We start from the raw sequence: 20,919 nt of genomic DNA, 5'->3' as shown, positions 1-20,919 counted from the left end.
TAACCAGCCATTTATGCAAACATCTTACCTATTTGAAATCAACATGAAAAAGTTGGGGGGTGGATGTGGGAATATGAAAAGTTCTGATCATTTTAGTTGTTTTATGTATCACTTGAAGAATCAGAATAGTCTCTTAATCTGTTGTAATATAATTCAGAAAATGTTAGCTTAACTTGAAATAAGTGATTGTATCCATATTGCTTGGGTCATTATTTGTAAGTGAACTTGAACTTTTAAGAGATGCGTTGTGAAACATTCTTGATGTTCAAAGTTGAACATGGTTACGTAAATAATTAGAAAAAAACAGTCTTGACTGTTCTCTTTCAAGAGGTGCTATGAGTTTCAGACAAAAGTTGGAAAGTGTTTGCTATTACTTTTGAAACAAAGTTTTTAAACTTGTTTGTCTGGAGAACTCAATGTCTGCAGGCATGTTCCTGTGGCAGTGATCACATGCCTAACCTTGTGTTTATGTTGGAGGTGGAGAATGGACTCTGGCAATTGTGTCAAATAGAAATAATTATCTTTCACAAATGTTTAAATAAACGAAAGTATTTATTGAGAGTTATTTTTAGTGATGGCTTTGCCATGTTCACCTTTTGTGGGATATTATTAATTTATTTTCTCTTTGTATTTGATTTTATACTGTAATTTGTAGGGGTTTTAACAATTTATTTGTGTACCTTGAGTAATATTTGTGATTTGATGTTTGCATATGAGTGTTTCAATGCATTTAATTTTAGCGTGGTATACAAATAATTTTTGATTCCTTTAACTCTGCAATAACTCCGTTTTTGAAGGTAAGAGGCAAAAGTTGTAAAAACTTTGAAGTAAAATATGTATTTTGTCTGATCTAAAGTTTTATTAATCTTTTTCATTTTGACAGGATATCGATTGGGTACAGACAGAAAAGCATGTGTTTGAACAGGCATCAAATCATCCTTTCCTTGTAGGATTGCACTCCTGCTTCCAGACCGAGAGCAGGTGGGATGAAATCTCAATCAACTTTGTATGTGTGCCTTACTAAAGAAAGCTTGTAAATTAAAGATTCTTGTCACTATTTGCTGTAGTACACTGGTGATGTGTACAATAGGTTTTCTAGATCACCAAAGCATTATTGACATAGAATTTCTTTCTTTGTCACAAGTAATCGCAGAAATAAATTTACACTGCTCATTTTTATCTTTCCTGTTAACTCATTCTACAAATGTATTACCGAGAAGGATTAAACTACATAGAACACATCATCTATGGTAGTTCTATGACTGATACAGTGACTAGTCTCTTCTTGTATAATTCAGTATACTTAAAATCCTTGCTTTGGGAAGAAACTGGTGATCTGAGTTGTAGTCTCTCAGCAGTTTGGAACAGTGCATATTCTAACCATATTTGGTGTCCCTTTCAAAGATTTATTCTCCAAGATGCCCAATTGTACAAAGTTACACTAGACACAATCGACAGAGTAATTCTATTTTTAACAAGCAAAGGGAAAAAAATTGCTGTGGAACTTGGAATCTTTGTACTGATAGGGGTAATACTTCCTGATTTTCTCAAGTAGCTCTTGTGCTTCTGGGGTGATGTTGAGGCAAAAGAGGAACCTTGAATTGCTGTCAGTGAGTTGACCCAGGTGGAATTGGCAACTCTCTCAATTTCTTTGAGATGGGGTAAGTGTTTCCAGTCCTGAAAATTACCTGTTGGAAAATGTACCCATGGACATGTTTACACAAGGATGTTGCCAGGATTGGAGGATTTCAGCTGTAGGGAGAGGCTCAGCAGGCTGGGGCTGTTTTCCCTGGAGCTTCGGAGGCTGAAGGGTGACCTTATAGAGGTTTACAAAATTATGAGGGGTATGGATAGGATAAATAAACAAAGTCTTTTCCCTGGGTTGGGGAAAGTCCAGAGGTAGAGGGCATAGGTTTAGGATGAGAGGGGAAAAATATAAAAGGGACCTCAGGGGCAACTTTTTCACACAGAGGGTGGTGCATGTATGGAATGAGCTGCCAGAGAGGAAATGGTGGAGGCTGGTACAATTGCAACATTTAAAAGGCATTTGGGTATATGAATAGGAAGGATTTGGAGGGATATGGGATGAGTGCTGGCAGGTGGGACTAGATTGGGTTGGGATATCTGGTCGGCATGGACGAGTTGGACCGAAGGGTTTGTTTCCATGCTGTACATCTCTATGACTCTATGTTTAGTGAGGGCAATATTGTACTTGGCTGTTATATATCTGATAATCAAGTATACAATTGTTTGGCATCTAACTTTACATGTGTAACGGCCATTTGGAGCATGTATCAGGGCTGGCTGACATTTCTGGATGCATTCCTTGGCATGGTATATTGATTTGAGCAGAGAAAAGCACTGGGAAGGTCATTGATGTTTTTTAAAGTTGTTGTCGCACTATTTCTTTGTGCAAGTCCTTTCTTGTTCTTTATTTGCTTTGCAGACAAGAGAATATGCAAATGATTTAACTACCGCTGAATCGTCTGCCGACAGCGGTAATAGCTATCTAATAATTCCCAGCCGCAGTCTATCTTCCTTGATGAGTTTAACTATTTATATTTGCTTGGTTTGTCAAAAAAGAAGCTCCAGTGATTTCGTTTAACAGGATTTTCATGCCAAGATTATTGCTGTCTCTAGTGTTGCACTGTGGAAAACAAAATTGCAGGAATGACTTCACACAAATTTCAAACCTTTGGGTAAATATTTTAATGAGTTCATTTTCAGATTCCTTTCAACTTCCATTAACCTCACCACAGTTTTGAATCCTGAAATAAATAATGTATTCCTTCCAGGTTGTTCTTCTGGAAGAAGCATCTCTTTAGAAATTGTGAAATTGAAGGTTTTGTTGATTCAGTGAATAAAAGTTATAGATTTTTAATAGCTGATTTACATTTATTGGTTGCAGGCTATTTTTCGTCATAGAATATGTGAATGGTGGAGATTTGATGTTTCATATGCAGAGACAACGTAAGCTTCCAGAAGAGCATGCCAGGTTAGAGAAATTCTGCTTGTTTTACAGATAGTGAAATCTGAAAATTGGTGATGCCAAAGGGACTTGTATCACATGGTCTTGATGTGCAAGTGTTCTTCAAAATGTATATCTGGTAGAATATTTGAGTCAGAAAGCCTGAGATTGTCTGTATCTCTTGCAGTCTTCCTCCTTTTCTCTGCCTTTACTTGGCACCCCAATGCTGGAATTCTTTTTCCAGTCCCTGTGCTCTACTGTCTAGCTGTCCTGTCTGACCTTACCTTGACTTCTTCCAGGTTTTTACCTGGCAAGTGTCGTGGCAGGGAAACTGCTCTGCCACTGAAATAGATCCATATCCGGGTTCATTTCCAGAAATGAAACTTTTTATCTGCTGGTAAAAAAAGATTTCCATTACAGTGTTTCTTTCATTCCATTCCAGCCTATTACCTAACCGTGTAAATATTTTTAAGTTTTAAATGGACATGATGCATTGTGGCATTTCTTCATTTGTAATGTTCATAGTTTCAAAACGCAGTTCATGTCTGTTACAAGCTCAGCAGTTTGTGTTTTGCAAACATTGTTTTCTGACGCCAGCTGTTTTATCAAGTGCCACTGTTTTCTATTTATAAACTGACAGCGCAAATGAGCACTCGGGACTTTTTAACTAATAGATCTAATTGACATTCAAAATGCCTTCCTGCAGTACTCCAAAGCTGAAAAGCATAGGATTGGTACAGGTAAATCAAGGATTAGTAGTTACTTGTAATAGAGAAGCCATGACTTGGAGGTGTCGGTATTGGACTAGGGTGGACAAAGTTAAAAATCTCACAATACCAGGTTATAATCTAGAGAATAGTCCAGGTTTATGTCCAGAGAAATAGAGAAGGTTATTAAAAACAAAAGATCCAGTGATCGTTGGAGGTGTGAAGACTGTGGGGTTAGGACAAATAGATTTGAGGTTCTGCAAAAGAATAAATTGAACATAGTATTTATTTTGACACACTGAAAGAAAAGGGGTGACAGTGTCGCTTTTAATGAGTGCTGTTCTGCCCATCAGTTTACAAAAAACAAGATAGATACATGTACCTGATTACTTTTTCACAGTACATGTGTTTTTATTTTGTTTACATTTTTACAAGAGATTGAATTTTTTTCATTTGTGATAGATTTTATTCTTCAGAGATCAGTCTGGCCTTAAACTATCTTCATGAACATGGGATCATTTACCGAGATTTGAAACTGGATAATGTCTTGCTGGACTCTGAAGGACATATTAAACTAACAGACTATGGAATGTGTAAGGTAAGTTGCCATTGATGTAAAAGCTGCCTTTGATAGTCCTAGACATTGCTGATCTTGCATCTTTGGTAGTATGTATAGTTTTGATCACTTTAATTATCATATCTAAATTGGAGACTGATACCTGAGATTAAGTGTTTGTCTTAGAAGGAAAGATTGAACAGGTTGCACCTGTTTTCACTGGAGAAAAGAAGAATGAGATGTGATCTTATTGAAAATGCAATATTCTGAGGAGCTTTGAAATGGTGGCTACTGAGAAGACATTTTCCTTTATGGGGATGTAGTTTCAAAATAAGGGTTTCCCATTTAAGATCTGGACATGGAGGAATTTCTCCTCTTGAGACTCCTTACTATTTGGAATTTTGTTTCACAGTGAGCCATATAGTGCTTATATTGAATATGTTCAAGGGCTCAGTTATAAACTTTTGACAAGAGGGCAGTCAGGAAAGTGGAGTTGAAACCACAGTCAGATCAACAGTGATATGATAGTTGTTTTGTAATCAACAAGTTTGGAGATACTGTTACACGCCTCTGCATCAGATGGAAACCTGTACCAACACCTTTTCAATCAGAGAAAGGCACCACTGTGTCTCAAGAGCTCACAGTCATAATTGTACTGACTTGTATAGAAAGCTCCGGAGACCAAATGGCCATTAGAATGAAGCAACTTGACCTATTTGGGCATTTTCTTTTTTTTTTGGTCTGTTCATTTTTACGGGACACTATTCAGCTGTGCATATTTAATCTTGGGAAATTGGAGGGTTTTGAGTTTTGTTACATTTGTTCTTGAAATGTGACTGGCTGACAAATTAAGTATTCCTTATCCATTCATAATTGCCTGTGAGAAGGTGATGGTGAACTGTCTTTGATTTTTAAAAAATACTAGATGATGTGTGTAGTGGTGAGCAAATGGCATTGGGTCAAAAGATAGAGGCATGATATTGCACTGCTAAAGTACATGTGAGGTGTTGTTTGAAAGAGAAAAGGAAGTTCACAATAATCAGACAATCCAAAGATATAAATACATTATCTAAGGAAAGTGTTGACTTTCTTAGGATGAAAAAACCATTCACAAAGACATCGAGCTAATTCAGAAATATATTAATATCAAAGAGATTCTTCAGATTCTTGGATCCTTTTAAGTTTTTTTAATAAATGGGACACCAGAAATGAAGAAGCAATATAATTCTTTTGCAAAATAAGTTACATGAGATTCTCTTCTGGTCTTTCAGTTTCAAATGCTTCATTGTCATTTCTGTGGTTACAATTTTGGTAATTTCTTTCTTCCTCTTGTAACTGAGCTACATTTTGACATAGAAGCATAGAACATAGAAAATTCAAGCGAGAGTTGACCAATCAACCTTTGGACCTGCTCCACCATTTAGTATGATCAGTTCCCCATTCCTCCCCATCTCCCCAAATCCTTTAGCCCCGAAAACTATAAGTTTTGAAAGCATTCAGTGTTTTGTCTTCAATCATTTTTTATGGCAGAATATTCCTCAGGCACACCAGTCTGGATGAAGAAATTTCTGCGCAATTCAGTCTTAAAAGGAGTATACACCACAGGCTGAGAGCCCTGATTTTGGACTCCCCAGCCATCGGCGGAACAACATTCTTCTGTTTATACTGTCTAGTTTTACACATTTCGATGAGCATCCCGTCATTCCAGTGAATGTAGTGAATCCATCCAGTGAATCCATCTGTCTCTTTCCATGTCAGTCCTGCTAACCAAGGAATCAGTCTGATAAATCATTACTCCCTTCACAACAGGACATCCTTACTTTGAAAAGGAGATCAAAACTGCACACAGTACTCTGCGGTTTTACTAAGGCCCAATACAATTGCAGCAAGACCTCCCTGCTTCTCTACTTGAGACCTTGCACTATGAAGGCTAACATACCATTTGCTCCTTAACCACCTGTTGCATCTGCATGCTTACTTTCAGCAACTGGTGTAAAAGGACACCCCGATCTCATTGTACCACCTTCTTGCCCAATCTCTCACTGTTCAGATCATCTGCCTTTCTGTTTTTGTAACTAAAGTGGAAGGCCTCTCATTTATCCATCTTCCATGCATTTGCCCACTCATTTATCTCTACATCCTTCTCTTGGTTCATGCTCCAACCCAGCTTTGTGTCATGACATTGCAAGGAGATGTATTTATACTTTAATCAGTTTTCATTGATCTTTTCTTTTCAAGGGAGGGAAAGAGGAAGTTTTTGAATGTTTTGACCCACCAGCAGTAAAGGGATGGAAATATGTTTTCAAGTCAAGATAATTCGTGATTTTCTGGCGGCAGTGTTCCTATACTCGTTTCCCTTGACCGTCTGGGTGATAGAAGTTTTGGGTTTAGAAAGTGGCTGAAGGCACGTTGACAATCTTCTGCAGTGCCTCTGGTGGATGGCACATGCTACCTCCATTTAGATTCAGATAATGAAAGTGTGAATGTTTAACGTTATAATTGAGGTGCTGACTTTGTGCTGAATGGTGTTGAGCTTTAACTATTGGAAATACAGTTAACAAGGTGAGTAAAGATTTATCATCCATCCCAGTCCAGACTTGTGTTTTGTAGGTTGTGGATAAGCTTTGTGGAGTCAGGAATTTCGTTACTTGCTGGAGGATTCCCATGCGTTTGGCCTGCTTTCATAACTAGAGAATTTACTTTTTCTGATCCTGTTAACTTTGTGGTTGACTTATGGATGGTAATGTTGCTTGGCACTTGTGTCGAGTTGGTCTCTAACATTCTTCTGTTAATCCTCAGTCCTTTTATTGTGAAGGAGCATTGGTAGTGGCCCAAGAGTCATCTCGAACCTTGCATTTTAGTTGAAGAAAGAGCCGAGGATAGAACAACGTTTTAAAATTTTCTTTTAGGCCAAGTTTTATGATAGGTTCTCCAGAAAAGTGTTTTAAAGCCTATCTGGTATTTATTGCATTCTCATTTTCAAAGAATTTACGGAGATTAGTGAATTTAACCAACATATTGTTTGTCACCAATATATTCTCTTGAATTATGATTGAAATTAATTTTTTGCTTTACTGACAGGAAGGCCTGAGGCCTGGAGACACAACCAGCACATTCTGTGGTACTCCCAATTACATTGCTCCAGAAATTCTCAGAGGAGAGGATTATGGTAATGTTGCTGGGTATCTTATTCTAAACTTCCAGCTACTGAAAATCTAGTTTCTATGTTGAGAATCAGTTAGTGGGTGGAGGGATAGATTGAGAGTACTTTAATCAAGGTTTTCTGTAGTAACCCATCTCCACTATGTGACAAGTCTAAACTGATCTAGTTTCATGTGTTTTCAATTAAACAATCCATAGAGCTGTACTGGGAGCAATTAGTCTTCCTACCATGGCATCAGAGATCGTAAGGGAAGGGGGACAATTTTTATTTGTGCCTTAAAAGAGCAAATGGTTATAAATGACAAAGATATCAATAATTGACTTAAACTGATTCTGTACAATCCCTATTAAAACTTCAGTCTTAGTTGGGATTATTTGGACTTCATAAACTGTGTCAATAGGGCTTCCTAGGCCTTTTGTGAGTACTTGTAGTGCAAGTCTGAAACGTAACATTTCAAAGGCTGTTCTTGATATTTTTAACCAACCTGTCCTGATATAAGACGCCTCTGGAGCAGATGGGACTTGAACCCAGGCTTTTTGGATCGAAGATAGAGAGAAGACCATTCAAAGCTTATTTTTTAAATAAAAGCCCAAATCTTTTCTGTTATTTACCCTGTATTGCCTTATTCAGTACAGAAGTTCTACTGGATGTAAACTGGCATTTTAGTTTCAGTGGGGCATAATTCTTCAACATTAAAAATCCCCTCCAATCCCTATTCACCTATTGTGTTGAAAGTCATTTGACCCAAACAACAATGTTTTTGATGTTCAAAAAAACTGTATTCTTGATCCCTGCCCTGTTCTCTTAATTCCTCTACATGCATTCTGTAACCATCTAGCAAACCTCTTTTTCAACGTTGGTATGATCTGCTTTTGTAGTGTGGGCATTAATTCCTCAAAATCATTTTTCAGAATATGTTTGATCTGTGTAAAGCAGTGAGTAATGAAATTCTGCAATGCATTTCCTGAAAGGTGGTAGGCACATTCAGAAGTAATTTTTGAAAGGGAATTGGATGTTTTCTTGAAAAGAAAAGCCTTAGGGGACAGGCTATTTTGGAGAAGAGGTAGGTGCAGGACCAAATGTGTCAAAAACTTGGCACAGGTAAAATGGCTGAATGATTTATTGGGTAATGCATAGTTAGCACAATTTTCCAAAGTGCATGTAATTAATACATGGGATAAGCCCTTACTAAAGCAGTTGATCTTTTTTGATTTTTCGAAAGAAATTTGGTAAATGTGAAGAACGAACATGAATTTTCTTCTTGTGAATGCATTTGAGATCAAATGCTTTGTCGAAAATTAACATTGTTCCAACAGAAATGGAGGTATGTCACCCAAGTCATGTTAATTGAAGGAATTGAATGTGGATGAAGGTAAAGCGGTTAATGTGGTGTACATGGAATTCAGTAAGGCATTTGATAAGGTTCCACACTGTAGGTAATTGCACAAAATAGAGTTTCAGGATTGAAGGCTGTTTAGCAGTTTGGGTCAGAAATTGGCTAGCTGAAAGAAGACAGGGTGGTGGTTGATGGGAAATGTTCATCCTGGAGCTCCGTTACAACTGGTGTGGCCCAAGGATCTGTTTTGGGGCCACTGCTGCTTGTCATTTCTAATAAATGATCTGGATGTGGGCGTAGAAGAATGGATTAGAAAATTTGCGGATGACACTAAAGTAGGCAGAGTTGTGGATAGTGCCGAAAGATGATGTGGGTTACAGAGGGGCATAGGTAAGATGCAGAACTGGGCTGAGAAGTGGCAAATGTGGAAAAGTATGAGGTAGTTCACTTTGGAAAAAGTAATAGGAATGCAGAGTAGTGGGCTAATGGTAAAATTCTTGGCAGTGTAGATGAACAGAGAGATATCTGTGTCTTGGTGCATAAATCCCTGAAAGTTGCCACCCAGGTTGCTAGGGTTATTAAGAAGGCATATGGTGTGTTGGCGTAAATTGGTAGGGGAATTGAGTTTCAGAGCCATGAGGTAATGTTTCAGCTGTACAAGACACTGGTAAGGCTGCAACTGGAGTATTGCATGCAGTTCTGGTCACTGCATTACAGGGAGGAGGTGGAAGCCTTGAAAGGGTTCACAGGAGATTTACTAGGATGTTGCCTGGTATGGGAGGAAAGGCTGAGGGAACTGAGGCTGCTTTCGTTGGAGAGGAGGTGGTTGAGAGGTGACTTAATCGAGACGTATAGGATAATCAGAAGGTTAGATAGGTGGACAGTGAGAGCCTTTTTTCTTGGATGGTGAAGGCTAACGTGAGGGGACATAGCTTTAAATTGAGGGGTGATAGATTTAGGACAGATGTTAGGGGTAGTTTCTTCACTCAGTAGGGGCGTGGAGCAGCTTGCTTGCAACAGTAACAGACTCACCGATGTGAAGGGCATTTAAATGGGTGTTGGACATACATCTGATAATAATGGAATGGTGTAGGTTAGATGGGCATCAGATTGTTTTCACAGGTCAGCGCAACATTGAGGGCTGAAGGATCTGTACTGCGCTGAGACATTCTATGTTTTGTGGTAAATGGGATCTTGTCAGTTATAGTGAGGCACATCTGACATACTGTGTAGAGTTGGTCTCCATTTTCTGAAAGGATCTAATGTTAGTTTTTCAGAAAAGATTCACTTGACTGAATTCTGAAATGGATGGCTTATCTTATGATAGATTTTACAGGCTGAGCCCGTATCTACTGGAGTTTCAATGATCGCAGTAAAGCAAATTATGACTGGGTGCATGCTCAAATGATGTTTCCTGATATGGGAGAGACTAGAACTAGGGGTTGCAGTTAAAAGAAAAAGTCTACCATTTAAAATAGAAATGGGGAGTTTCTTTACCACTAGAAGGTTGTCTTTAGAACTCTCTTCCCCACATTCGTAACTGCTTGGAGAGAGAGAGACACACACACACACTAAGTCAGAATTAATTGTTCTCACAGTTTTGACTTTTTATTTTCTGTACTGTTTAAAATGGTCATTTGTATTTTTTTCAGGTTTCAGTGTGGATTGGTGGGCACTGGGAGTACTGATGTTCGAGATGATGGCAGGCCGATCACCTTTTGACATAGTGGGAAGCTCAGATAATCCAGATCAGAATACGGAGGATTATCTCTTCCAAGGTGAAATGTTGCGTCTTTCCTTTTGTTTGATATTTTCTTTCAATTTTATTTAATATCCTCCGGCTGGGAGTAAGGTAAAGTTGCCGTAGTCTGACCAGATCATCACCTGCTCTCCCATTTGAGAGAGATGACTGGTGGTGGTTTGACCTGAGGTTCACCATGCCATATCCTTGGTGATAGCCTCAGCCAGAGCAGGAGTTAAGACCATAACACCATAAGACATGGGAGTGGAAGTAAGGCCATTCGGCCCATCGAGTCCACTCCGCCATTTAATCATGGCTGATGGGCATTTCACCTCCACTTACCTGCATTCTCCCCGTAGCCCTTAATTCCTTGTGACATCAAGAATTTATCAATCTCTGCCTCGAAGACATTTAGCGTCCCGGCCTCCACTGCACTCCGCGGCAATGAATTCCACAGGCCCACCACTTTCTGGCTGAAGAAATGTCTCCGCATGTCTGTTCTGAATTGACCCCCTCTAATTTTAAGGCTGTGCCCACAGGTCCTAGTCTCCCCGCCTTAAGGAAACAATTTCTTAGCGTCCACCCTTTCCAAGCCATGTATTATCTTGTAATTTTCTATTAGATCTCCCCTTAACCTTCTAAATTCCAATGAGTACAATCCCAGGATCCTCAGCCGTTCCTCGTATGTTAGACCTACCATTCCAGGGATCATCCATATGAATCTCTGCTGGACACACTCCAGTGCCCTCCCTGACCTATCACCTTCATCTCCTCCCCCACTCACCCATTGCACTCTATGCTACTCTCTCCCCACCCCCATCCTCCCCTAGCTTATCTCTCCACGCTTCAGGCTCTCTGCGATTATTCCTGATGAAGGGCTTTTGCCCGAAACGTCGATTTTGCTGAGCTCCTCGGATGCTGCCTGAAATGCTGTGCTCTTCCAGCACCATTGATCCAGAATCTGGTTTCCAGCATCTGCAGTCATTGTTTTTACCTTACACTCCAGTGCCAGTATGTCCCTCCTGAGGTGTGGGGCCCAAAACTGGACACAGTACTCCAAATGGGGCCTAACCAGAGCTTTATAAAGTCTCAGTAGCACATCGCTGCTTTTATATTCCAACCCTCTTGAGATAAATGTCAACATTGCATTCGCTTTCTTAATCACGGATTCAATCTGCAAGTCAACTAGCACTCCCCGATCCCTTTGAACTTTGGCTTTATGAATTAGCGTTTAGAAAGTAGTCCATGCTTGTATTATTTTTTCCAAAGTGCAAGACCTCGCATTTGCTCACATTGAACTTCATCAGCTATTTCCTGGACCATTCTCCCAAACTGTCCAGATCCTTCTGCAGACTGCCCACTTCCTCAGTGCTACCTGCCTGTCCACCTATCTTTGTATCATTGGCAAACTTCACTAGAATGCCCCCTGTCCCTTCATCCAGATCATTAATATATAACGTGAACAGCTGCGGCCCCAACACTGAACCCTGTGGGACACCGCATGTCACCGGCTGCCATTCCGAAAAAGAACCTCTTATCCCAACTCTCTGCCTTCTGTCAGACAGCCAATCCTCAATCCATACCAGTAGCTCACCTCGAACACCATGGGCCCTCACCTTACTCAGCAGCCTCCCGTGTGGCACCTTATTAAAGGTCTTTTGGAAGTCTAGATAGACCACATCCACTGGGTTTCCCTGGTCTAACCTACTTGTCACCTCTTCAAAGAATTCTAACAGGTTTGTCAGGCCCGACCTCGCCTTAGTAAATCAAGTTGACTTGTTCTAATCCGACCCTGCTCTTCCAAGAATTTAGAAACCTCATCCTTAACGATGGATTCTAGAATTTTACCAACAACTGAGGTTATGCTAATTGGCTTATAATTTTCCATCTTTTGTCTTGACCCTTTCTTGAACAATGGGGTTACAACAGCGACCTTCCAATCATCCTGGACTTTCCCTGACTCCAGTGACTTTTGAAAGATCTCGGCCAACGCCTCCGCTATTTCCTCAGCCACCTCCCTCAGAACTCTAGGATGTAGCCCATCGGGGCCAGGAGATTTATCAATTTTAAGACCTTTTAGCTTTTCTAGCACTATCTCTTTTGTAATGGCAACCATACTCAACTCAGCCCCCTGACTCCCTTTAATTGTTGGGATATTACTCATGTCTTCCACTTGAAGACTAATGCAAAGTACTTATTAAGTTCTCCAGCTATTTTCTTATTTCCCATCACTAGCCTTCCAGCATCAGTTTGAAGTGGCCCAATGTCTACTTTTGCCTGTCGTTTGTTTCTTATGTATTGAAAGAAACTTTTACTATCATTTCTAATATTACTGGCTAGCCTACCTTCATATTTGATCCTCTCCTTCCTTATTTCTCTCTTTGTTATCCTCTGTTTGTTTTTGTAGCCTTCCCAATCTTCTGATTTCCCAGTGCTCTTGGCCACTTTCTAGGATCTCTCTTTTTCTTTGATACATTTCCTGACTTCCTTTGTTAGCCATGGCTGTCTAATCCCTCCCTGGATAATCTTTCTTTTCTTGGGGATGAACCTCTGTACTGTGTCCTCAATTATACCCACAAACTCCTGCCATTTTTGCTCTACTGCCTTCCCTGCTAGGCTCTGCTTCCAGTCTATTTTCGTCAGTTCCTCTCTCATGCCCTCATAATTACCTTTGTTTAACTGTAACACCATTACATCCGATTTTGCCTTCTCTCTTTCAAACTGCAGACTGAACTCTACTATATTATGATCGCTGCTTCATAAGTGTTCCCTTACTTTAAGATCTTTTATAAAGTCTGGTTCATTACATAGCACCAGGTCCAAAATAGCCTGCTCCCTTGTGGGCTCCATGACAAGCTGTTCCAAAAAGCCATCCTGTGTAAGCATTCCAAGAATTGCCTTTCTTTGGATCCACTGTCAACATTATTTACCCAGTCCACCTGCAAATTGAAGTCCCCCATAATCACCGTGACCTTGCCTTTCTGACATGCCTTTTCTATTTCCCGGTACATGTTGCGCCCCTGGTCCTGACCACTGTTAGGAGGTCTGTACATAACTCCCATCAGGGTTTTTTTGCCTTTGTGGTTCCTCAATTCCACCCACACAGACTCCACATCATCCGACCCTATGTCATTCAGTGCCATAGATTTAATTTTGTTCTTAACTAACAAGGCAACCCTGCCCCCTCTGCCCACCTCCCTGTCTTTTCGATAAGTTGTAAATCCTTGGATGTTTAACTGCCAGTCCTGAACCTCCTGCAACCATGTCTCTGTGATGCCTACCACATCATAATCATTCACGATGATCTGTGCCGTTAGTTCATCTACTTTGTTACGAATGCTACGAGCATTCAGGTAAAGTGCCTTAATACTAACATTCCTATCATTAGAGATATTGGAAGTCGTAAGATGTCCTAAGTTATCCTTCCTTTTTGTTGCATTCCTAATCTGCCTCAAGGTTAAATCCACCTGCATACATGCTATCCTCCTTATCTTTCCATTTAACTCCATACTCCCTGTCGCTTTCACTTTCCCTTTCCCCCCAACTCAGAAGTTTAAAGTCCTACTGACCACCCTATTTATCCTCTTCGCTAGAACATTGGTACCAGATCGGTTCAGGTGGAGACCGTCCCAACAGTACAGATCCCCCTGGTTCCAAAACTGATGCCAATGCCCCATGAAATGGAACACCTCTTTCCCACACCAATCCCTTAGCCACGTGTTTACTTCCCTAATTTTCTTATCCCTATGCCTATTGGCACGTGGCTCGGGCAGTAATCCGGAGATTATGACCCTTGAGGACCTGTACTTCAATTTCCTTCCTAGTACTTGATAGTCCACAAACAGGTCCTCCACCCTAGCTTTGCCTATGTTGTTAGTCCCAACGTGGACCACAACAACTGGATCCTCCCCCTCCCGCTCCAATATCCTTTCAAGCCGGTCAGAGATGCCCCGCACCCTGGCACCGGGCAGGCAACACACCATGCGAGACTCCCGTTCGGGTTTGCTTAGGATACTATCTGTCCCCCTAATTATAGAATCCCCTATAACAACTACTTGTCTTTTTGCTCCCCCCTCTTGAATGGCCTTCTGCACCATGGTGCCGTGGTCAGCTGGCCTATCCTGTCCAGAGCCCTTTTCCTCATCTGTACAGGGAGCAAGAATCTCATACCTGTTGGACAAGGTCAAGGGCTGAGGCTCCTGCACTCCTGAACTCAGGTTCCCCCTACCTGCCTCACTTACAGTCACACTCTGATGTCCCTGATCACTAACTGAATGTGAATTACTTAATCTCCCAGGTGTGACTGCCTCCTGAAACAAAGTGTCCAGGTAACTCTCCCCCTCCTGGATGTGCTGCAGTGTTTGAAGCTCAGATTCCAGATCATCAACTCTGAGCCGGAGTTCTTCCAGCAACCAACACTTGCTGCACATGTGGTCACTGCCATTCACAATGGGATCAGCCAATTCCCATACCATACAGCTACAGCATATCACCTGCCCAGCCATCTCTGCTTAGTTAATTACTTTATTACTTTGTATTGGTTTGAGTTAAAATACTTTCTGATACCTCTCTGCTATAGTCTTTTTCTAAAAACCAATTAATAGATAAACCATAAAAAGTAAATTTTTAACCATTCACCAATGAAGAAATAGAAAATCCTTACCTTAACAAACCAGAGTCCTATTTTTGGCTAGAGGAGGTGGGGGGAGTGGGAGACACAACACGTGTAGTATCTCGGGTTCAGCCACTGCCCAGATATATTACTGGCAGTCCCCTGGTTGTCGCTCCCGCTCTTCCTACTTATTAACTAGGTTAAAGGAGGAGGGCGGGTGGGAGATAGTACAGTCGTAGAGTCTCGGGTTTAGTCGCCTTGCTGATATATATGGTCACTGCTTTCCTTCCCGGCTGCCCCTCCGGTCCACATCACTTTCTCCGCTGCTCCTGCTCCTTCTCCGCTGCTTCTCGCACTTAAAATGGCCGTTGGCGTCGAAGGGTGAGTATTTATATTCACTGCTTACCTTCCCGGCTACCCCTCTGGTCCCCGTCACTTCCTCCGCTGCTCCCTCTCCTTCTGTGAAAGAGAAAAACACCACTGCCCGCTACCGGTAAGTAATTTTAATAAAAACTGCCTTACCTTATCTGCAGTCTTCTGAGTTAAACCCACAGTGTTGGCATAACTCTGCACCACAAGCCATCCTGCCAACTGTGGTTGGTGAGTAACATGCTGACATTCTCCATCTTTGCTGGTGTTACAAGGATGGATCATTTGAGCTAACTCATCGTGATCCTAAGCAATGACTGTGTTTATAAGTTAGAATTTCAGCCATTGTTGAGACTTCTGTCCAGAAGAGGGCGCTGTCTATAAATAGGATTGAGACACATTGATTTGACACGTGTATATGTTGCTTTAATCTGTGTGTAAGGTTGCCACTTGGGTCAAAGAAGAGGAATTCCCCTGCATGCGAAGGGGGAAAATACCTTCAGTATTTGGAAATGAGAACAAGTCATTTTGGGATTTGTAATTTTAAAACACTTAAAGATCTGACGTAAACCTTGTGTTTCCCACGCTATGCAGCAACCAAATTTATGCACGAGTTTGATTTAAATTTTTCAATAAAAGTTAAAAAAAAAAAATTTGGTTAAATGTCATATCATGAATGCTACTGGGAACAAAGGAAAATATAAGAGCCATTGCGATGTACAGCATGGAAATAGACCCTTCGGTCCAACTCGTCCATGCTGACCAAATATCCTAACCTGATGTACTCCCAATTGCCAGCACTTGGTCATATCCCTCTAAACCAGATACCCATCAGAATTACATATCATATAATTCAGATATCCATCCCGATGCCTCTTAAATGTTGTAATTGTACCAGCCTCCTCCACTTCCTCTGGCAGCTCATTCCCTATATGCACCACCCTCTGTGTGAAAAGTTACCCCTCAGGTCCTTTTTAAATCTTTCCCCTCTCACCTTTAAACCTATTTTCTCTAGTTTTGGAATTCCCCACCCTAGGCAAAAGAGCTTGGCTCCCATGCCCCTCATGATTTTATAAGCCACTATAAAATCGCCCCACAGTCTCCGATACTCCAGGGAGAAAAGGCCCAGCCTATTCAGCCTCTCCGGGTTGCTCAAACACTCCAGTTCCAGCAACATCCAACATCCTTTCTATAGAAGGGTAACTAGAATTGTACGCAGTAGTCCAAAATTAGCCTCATCAATGTCCTGTACAACCGCGACATGACATCCAACTACTGTACTCTTTGTTATGACCAATGAAGGCAAGCGTGCGAAATGTCGCACACTTTCAAGGCGCTATGCACCTTGTCTCTTTGTTCAGCAAGACTCCCCAGGACCCTCCCATTAACTGTATAAATTCTGCCTTGGTTTGACTTAACTACTCTCATTTATCTAAACTAAATTCCATCTGCCACTCCTTGGCCCATTGATTTGTTGAGAAAGTGAGGTCTGCAGATGCTAGAGATCAGAGCTGGAAATGTGTTGCTGGAAAAGCGCAGCAGGTCAGGCAGCATCCAGGGAACAGGAGAATCGACGTTTCGGGCATAAGCCCTTCTTCAGGAATGAGAAAAGTTTGTCCAGCAGGCTAAGATAAAAGGTAGGGAGGAGGGACTTGGGGGAGGGGCGTTGGAAATGTGATAGGTGGAAAGAGGTCAAAGTGAGGGTGATAGGTCAGACTGGGGTGGGGGCGGAGAGGTCGGGAAGAAGATCGCAGGTTAGGAAGGCGGTGTTGAATTCGATGGATTTGACTGAGACAGGGTGGGGGGAGGGGAAATGAGGAAACTGGTGAAATCCGAGTTCATCCCTTGTGGTTGGAGGGTTCCTAGGCGGAAGATGAGGCGTTCTTCCTCCAACCGTCGTTTTGTTGTGGTCTGACGATGGAGGAGTCCAAAGACCTGCATATCCTTGGTGGAGTGGGAGGGGGAATTGAAATATTGAGCCACAGGGTGGTTGGGTTGGTTGGTCCGGGTGTCCCAGAGGTGTTCTTGCGGAGCGTTTCAGAGAACACCTCTGGGGCACCCGGACCAACCAACCCAACCACCCTGTGGCTCAACACTTCAACTCCCCCTCCCACTCCACCAAGGATATGCAGGTCTTTGGACTCCTCCATCGTCAGACCACAACAAAACGACGGTTGGAGGAAGAACGCCTCATCTTCCGCCTAGGAACCCTCCAACCACAAGGGATGAACTCGGATTTCACCAGTTTCCTCATTTCCCCTCCCCCCACCCTGTCTCAGTCAAATCCATCGAATTCAGCACCGCCTTCCTAACCTGCGATCTTCTTCCCGACCTCTCCGCCCCCACCCCAGTCTGACCTATCACCCTCACTTTGACCTCTTTCCACCTATCACATTTCCGACGCCCCTCCCCCAAGTCCCTCCTCCCTACCTTTTATCTTAGCCTGCTGGACAAACTTTCCTCATTCCTGAAGAAGGGCTTATGCCCGAAACGTCGATTCTCCTGTTCCCTGGATGCTGCCTGACCTGCTGCGCTTTTCCAGCAACACATTTCCACCATTGATTTGTTGGAATACCTCAAAATTTGTAGATTTCTTCAGAAGTATTTTGGGATTGATGTGAGTAGGGAGGTGAATTGTTAACGGCAGCAAACACAACTTTTACATCCTAAAGAGATTTCTTGTTCCAGAGACACTGATAAGGTTGGAGACCCCAAGATGGTAACAGATTCAGCACAGCATAATGCGCCTGCATTCGAGTTTCACTTTAGAGACTTCAACAGATGATCAAAGCTAGTGAATCAGTGCAGTATTGAGGAAAAACTGCCCTGTTCAAGATACTGTATGTCGAATAAGGTGATTTAAATCCTCTGAGGTGAGGATAAAGGATCCATGTCAATGGGCTAAGAAATGATTGGAATTATCTACTCTGTCATTGGTAACATTGTTAAAGCAGTTGTTCTTCAGCTGTTTATGAGATCTTAAGCACAAATTTGCTGCTATGTTCAATATATTACAAAATTGACTACACTACAAAAATTATATTGAACTCTTGGATTTGTATTTTTATTTGCATGGGGACCTGGCACAAGTTCAGAATATCATTCACACTCACAGATCCAATCTGTGCTCGCATTGCAAATCAGCATATCTAACTATTGTCTTCGGACATTCAACAGCATTGCCATCACTGAATCCCACTTTCAACATCCTGGGTGTTACTATTGATCAGGAACTGAACTGGACTAGCCATATAAATACTGTGGCTACAAGGTTCGGTCAGAGTCTCAGAATCCTGCAGACTGCAGCTTCTCTCCTGACTCTCCAAAGCTGGTCCACCATCTATAAGCCGCCAGATGGAAGTGTGATGGAATTAGTCCCCCACTTGCCTGGATGAATGCATCTCCAGCAGCGTTCAAAAAGCTTGATACTATCCAGAACAAAGCAGCTTGTTTGACTGGCACCACATCTACAAACATTCACTTCATCATGACCAGCACACAGTAACAACATGATATAACATCTACACAGCAGAAGTTTACCAAGGCTCCTTAGAGAAATCTTTCCAAATCCATGATTACTTGCATCCAGAAGGACAATTGCAGCAAAGGTATGGAAACAGCGCAACCCTCCTAGCCTCTCAACATCCTGACTTGGAAATATATCACCATTGCTTGAGTATTGCTGATTCAGAGTCCTGGAACAATACCTCTTGATGGCATTGTTGGTCTCCCTGCACCAAATGGAATTGCAGCAGTCAAAAAGGCAGCTTACCTGTACCACCTCGAGAAACTAAGGCAGAATAATAAATGCTGGTCTAGTCATTGATACAGACATCCCATGAATGTATAAAAATAAAGCATCTTCAGTCATTACTTAAAGTTTAAAAGAGAAATCTGAGATAAATGCTGTGCTCAAAACATACCATTGAAATCAACCTTGACACCACTTGCTCAAGTTGAATTACACAGCAGTGGTAGATGATTTGAAAGAGTTGTCCAGTCTTTCCACAGTACTTTCCCACACTTGTGTTATTTGGTTTTTTTCAATTATGTAAATACTTGAAAGGGGAAAGTTACTGCTGAACTGCTTCACACACCTTTCAGTCACTGCATTTCTTATCCTGTCAACTCGCTGCAGAACCATATGTTCTTTGCCTGTTCTCTCTCATTCCTTTGCCAATTGCTTTATATTCTCTGCTTAGCAAAATACCTAACTGTCTATTCTCCTTTATTAATGTCCCTTATGATTTCTTCCCTGTTCGTTAAGGAAGAAGTGCTTTATCACATCTTTCAAACATCTCAGTTGTGGAATTGTTGTAATTGTTATGAAAGCAATTGTAACGGGTGTGTTTGTAGTGGGCCACTGAAAGAGACTGCAGTCGCAACCGGTTTATTGCTAAAATCAGCCTAAAATCTACCATTGACGACTTTAAGATGGGATAGAGCTGCATAAATCTGGAGGGTCCTTATGCTGTACTGATTGCCACAGTACCTTGAATGGTCACCGAGTTGGATCATTTAGTGTTTGCTCAAGCTCTCTAAAATAACTAGAGAATACATGTCTGTTGATGTTTGAAAGTAGGACAGAACATAACACGTGTACTGAACATAGAACATTACAGCGCAGTACAGGCTCTTCAGCCCTCAATGTTGCGCCGACCTGTTGAACCAATCTGAAGCACATGTAACCTACACTATTACATTCTCATCCATATGCTTATTTAATGACCATATAAATGTCCTTAAAGTTGGCGAGTCTACTACAGTTGCAGGCAGTGCGTTCCACGCCCCTACTATTCGCTGAGTAAAGAAACTACCTCTGACATCTGTCCTATATCTATCACCCCTCAATTTAAAGCTATGTCCCCTCATGCTAGCCATCGCCATCCGAGGAAAAAGGCTCTCACTGTCCAACCTACCTAAGCCTCTGATTATCTTATGTCTCAATTAAGTCACCTCTCAAATCTTGAACTTGTACAAAACTCTCCTTTCTGAAATCAGAGATTGTACTTTAGTGGTAATATCACTGTATTAATAACCAGAGGCCCATGCTAATATTCTGGTGTCAGAGGTTCAACTCTCATTTGTTTAAATTCAATTAATAAACAACCTTGAAGGCTAAACTCAGCAATGGCCTGAGCAGTCTGTTGTTTTGGTCTCTTTGCCGAAGAAAAAGATATACTTGCCATTAAGGCTGTGTAGCGAAAGTTCACCAGATTGCTTCCTGGGAAAGCAGGACTGTTGTATGACGAGAGATTGGGTTGACTAGGCCTATATTAACTACAGCTGAAAATGTGTTGCTGGAAAAGCGCAGCAGGTCAGGCAGCATCCAGGGAACAGGAGAATCGACGTTTCGGGCATAAGCCCTTCTTCAGGAAGGGCTTATGCCCGAAACGTCGATTCTCCTGTTCCCTGGATGCTGCCTGACCTGCTGCGCTTTTCCAGCAACACATTTTCAGCTCTGATC

The 20,919-nt window shown here is 41.6% G+C and overlaps 1 protein-coding gene across 2 annotated transcripts in view; it reads left to right on the top strand.

Annotated features, from left to right (window-relative positions):
• Positions 1-20,919, top strand: part of prkci (protein kinase C, iota) — a 136,503-nt gene that overhangs the window by 102,174 nt on the left and 13,410 nt on the right. For both annotated transcript variants that reach the window (XM_043702652.2, XM_043702653.2), the window contains 5 exons: positions 884-981; positions 2,909-2,995; positions 4,138-4,273; positions 7,313-7,400; positions 10,383-10,508. In XM_043702652.2, coding sequence (XP_043558587.1) covers positions 884-981; positions 2,909-2,995; positions 4,138-4,273; positions 7,313-7,400; positions 10,383-10,508 — 535 coding nt within the window. The remainder of the gene's footprint in view (positions 1-883; positions 982-2,908; positions 2,996-4,137; positions 4,274-7,312; positions 7,401-10,382; positions 10,509-20,919) is intronic.

Source organism: Chiloscyllium plagiosum, unplaced genomic scaffold, assembly GCF_037043375.1.
Source record: "Chiloscyllium plagiosum isolate Xiang-an unplaced genomic scaffold, Cpla_swu_hap1 HiC_scaffold_13, whole genome shotgun sequence".
Taxonomy (NCBI): Eukaryota; Metazoa; Chordata; class Chondrichthyes; order Orectolobiformes; family Hemiscylliidae; genus Chiloscyllium; species Chiloscyllium plagiosum.
This window is presented reverse-complemented; position numbering and strand designations above follow the sequence as displayed.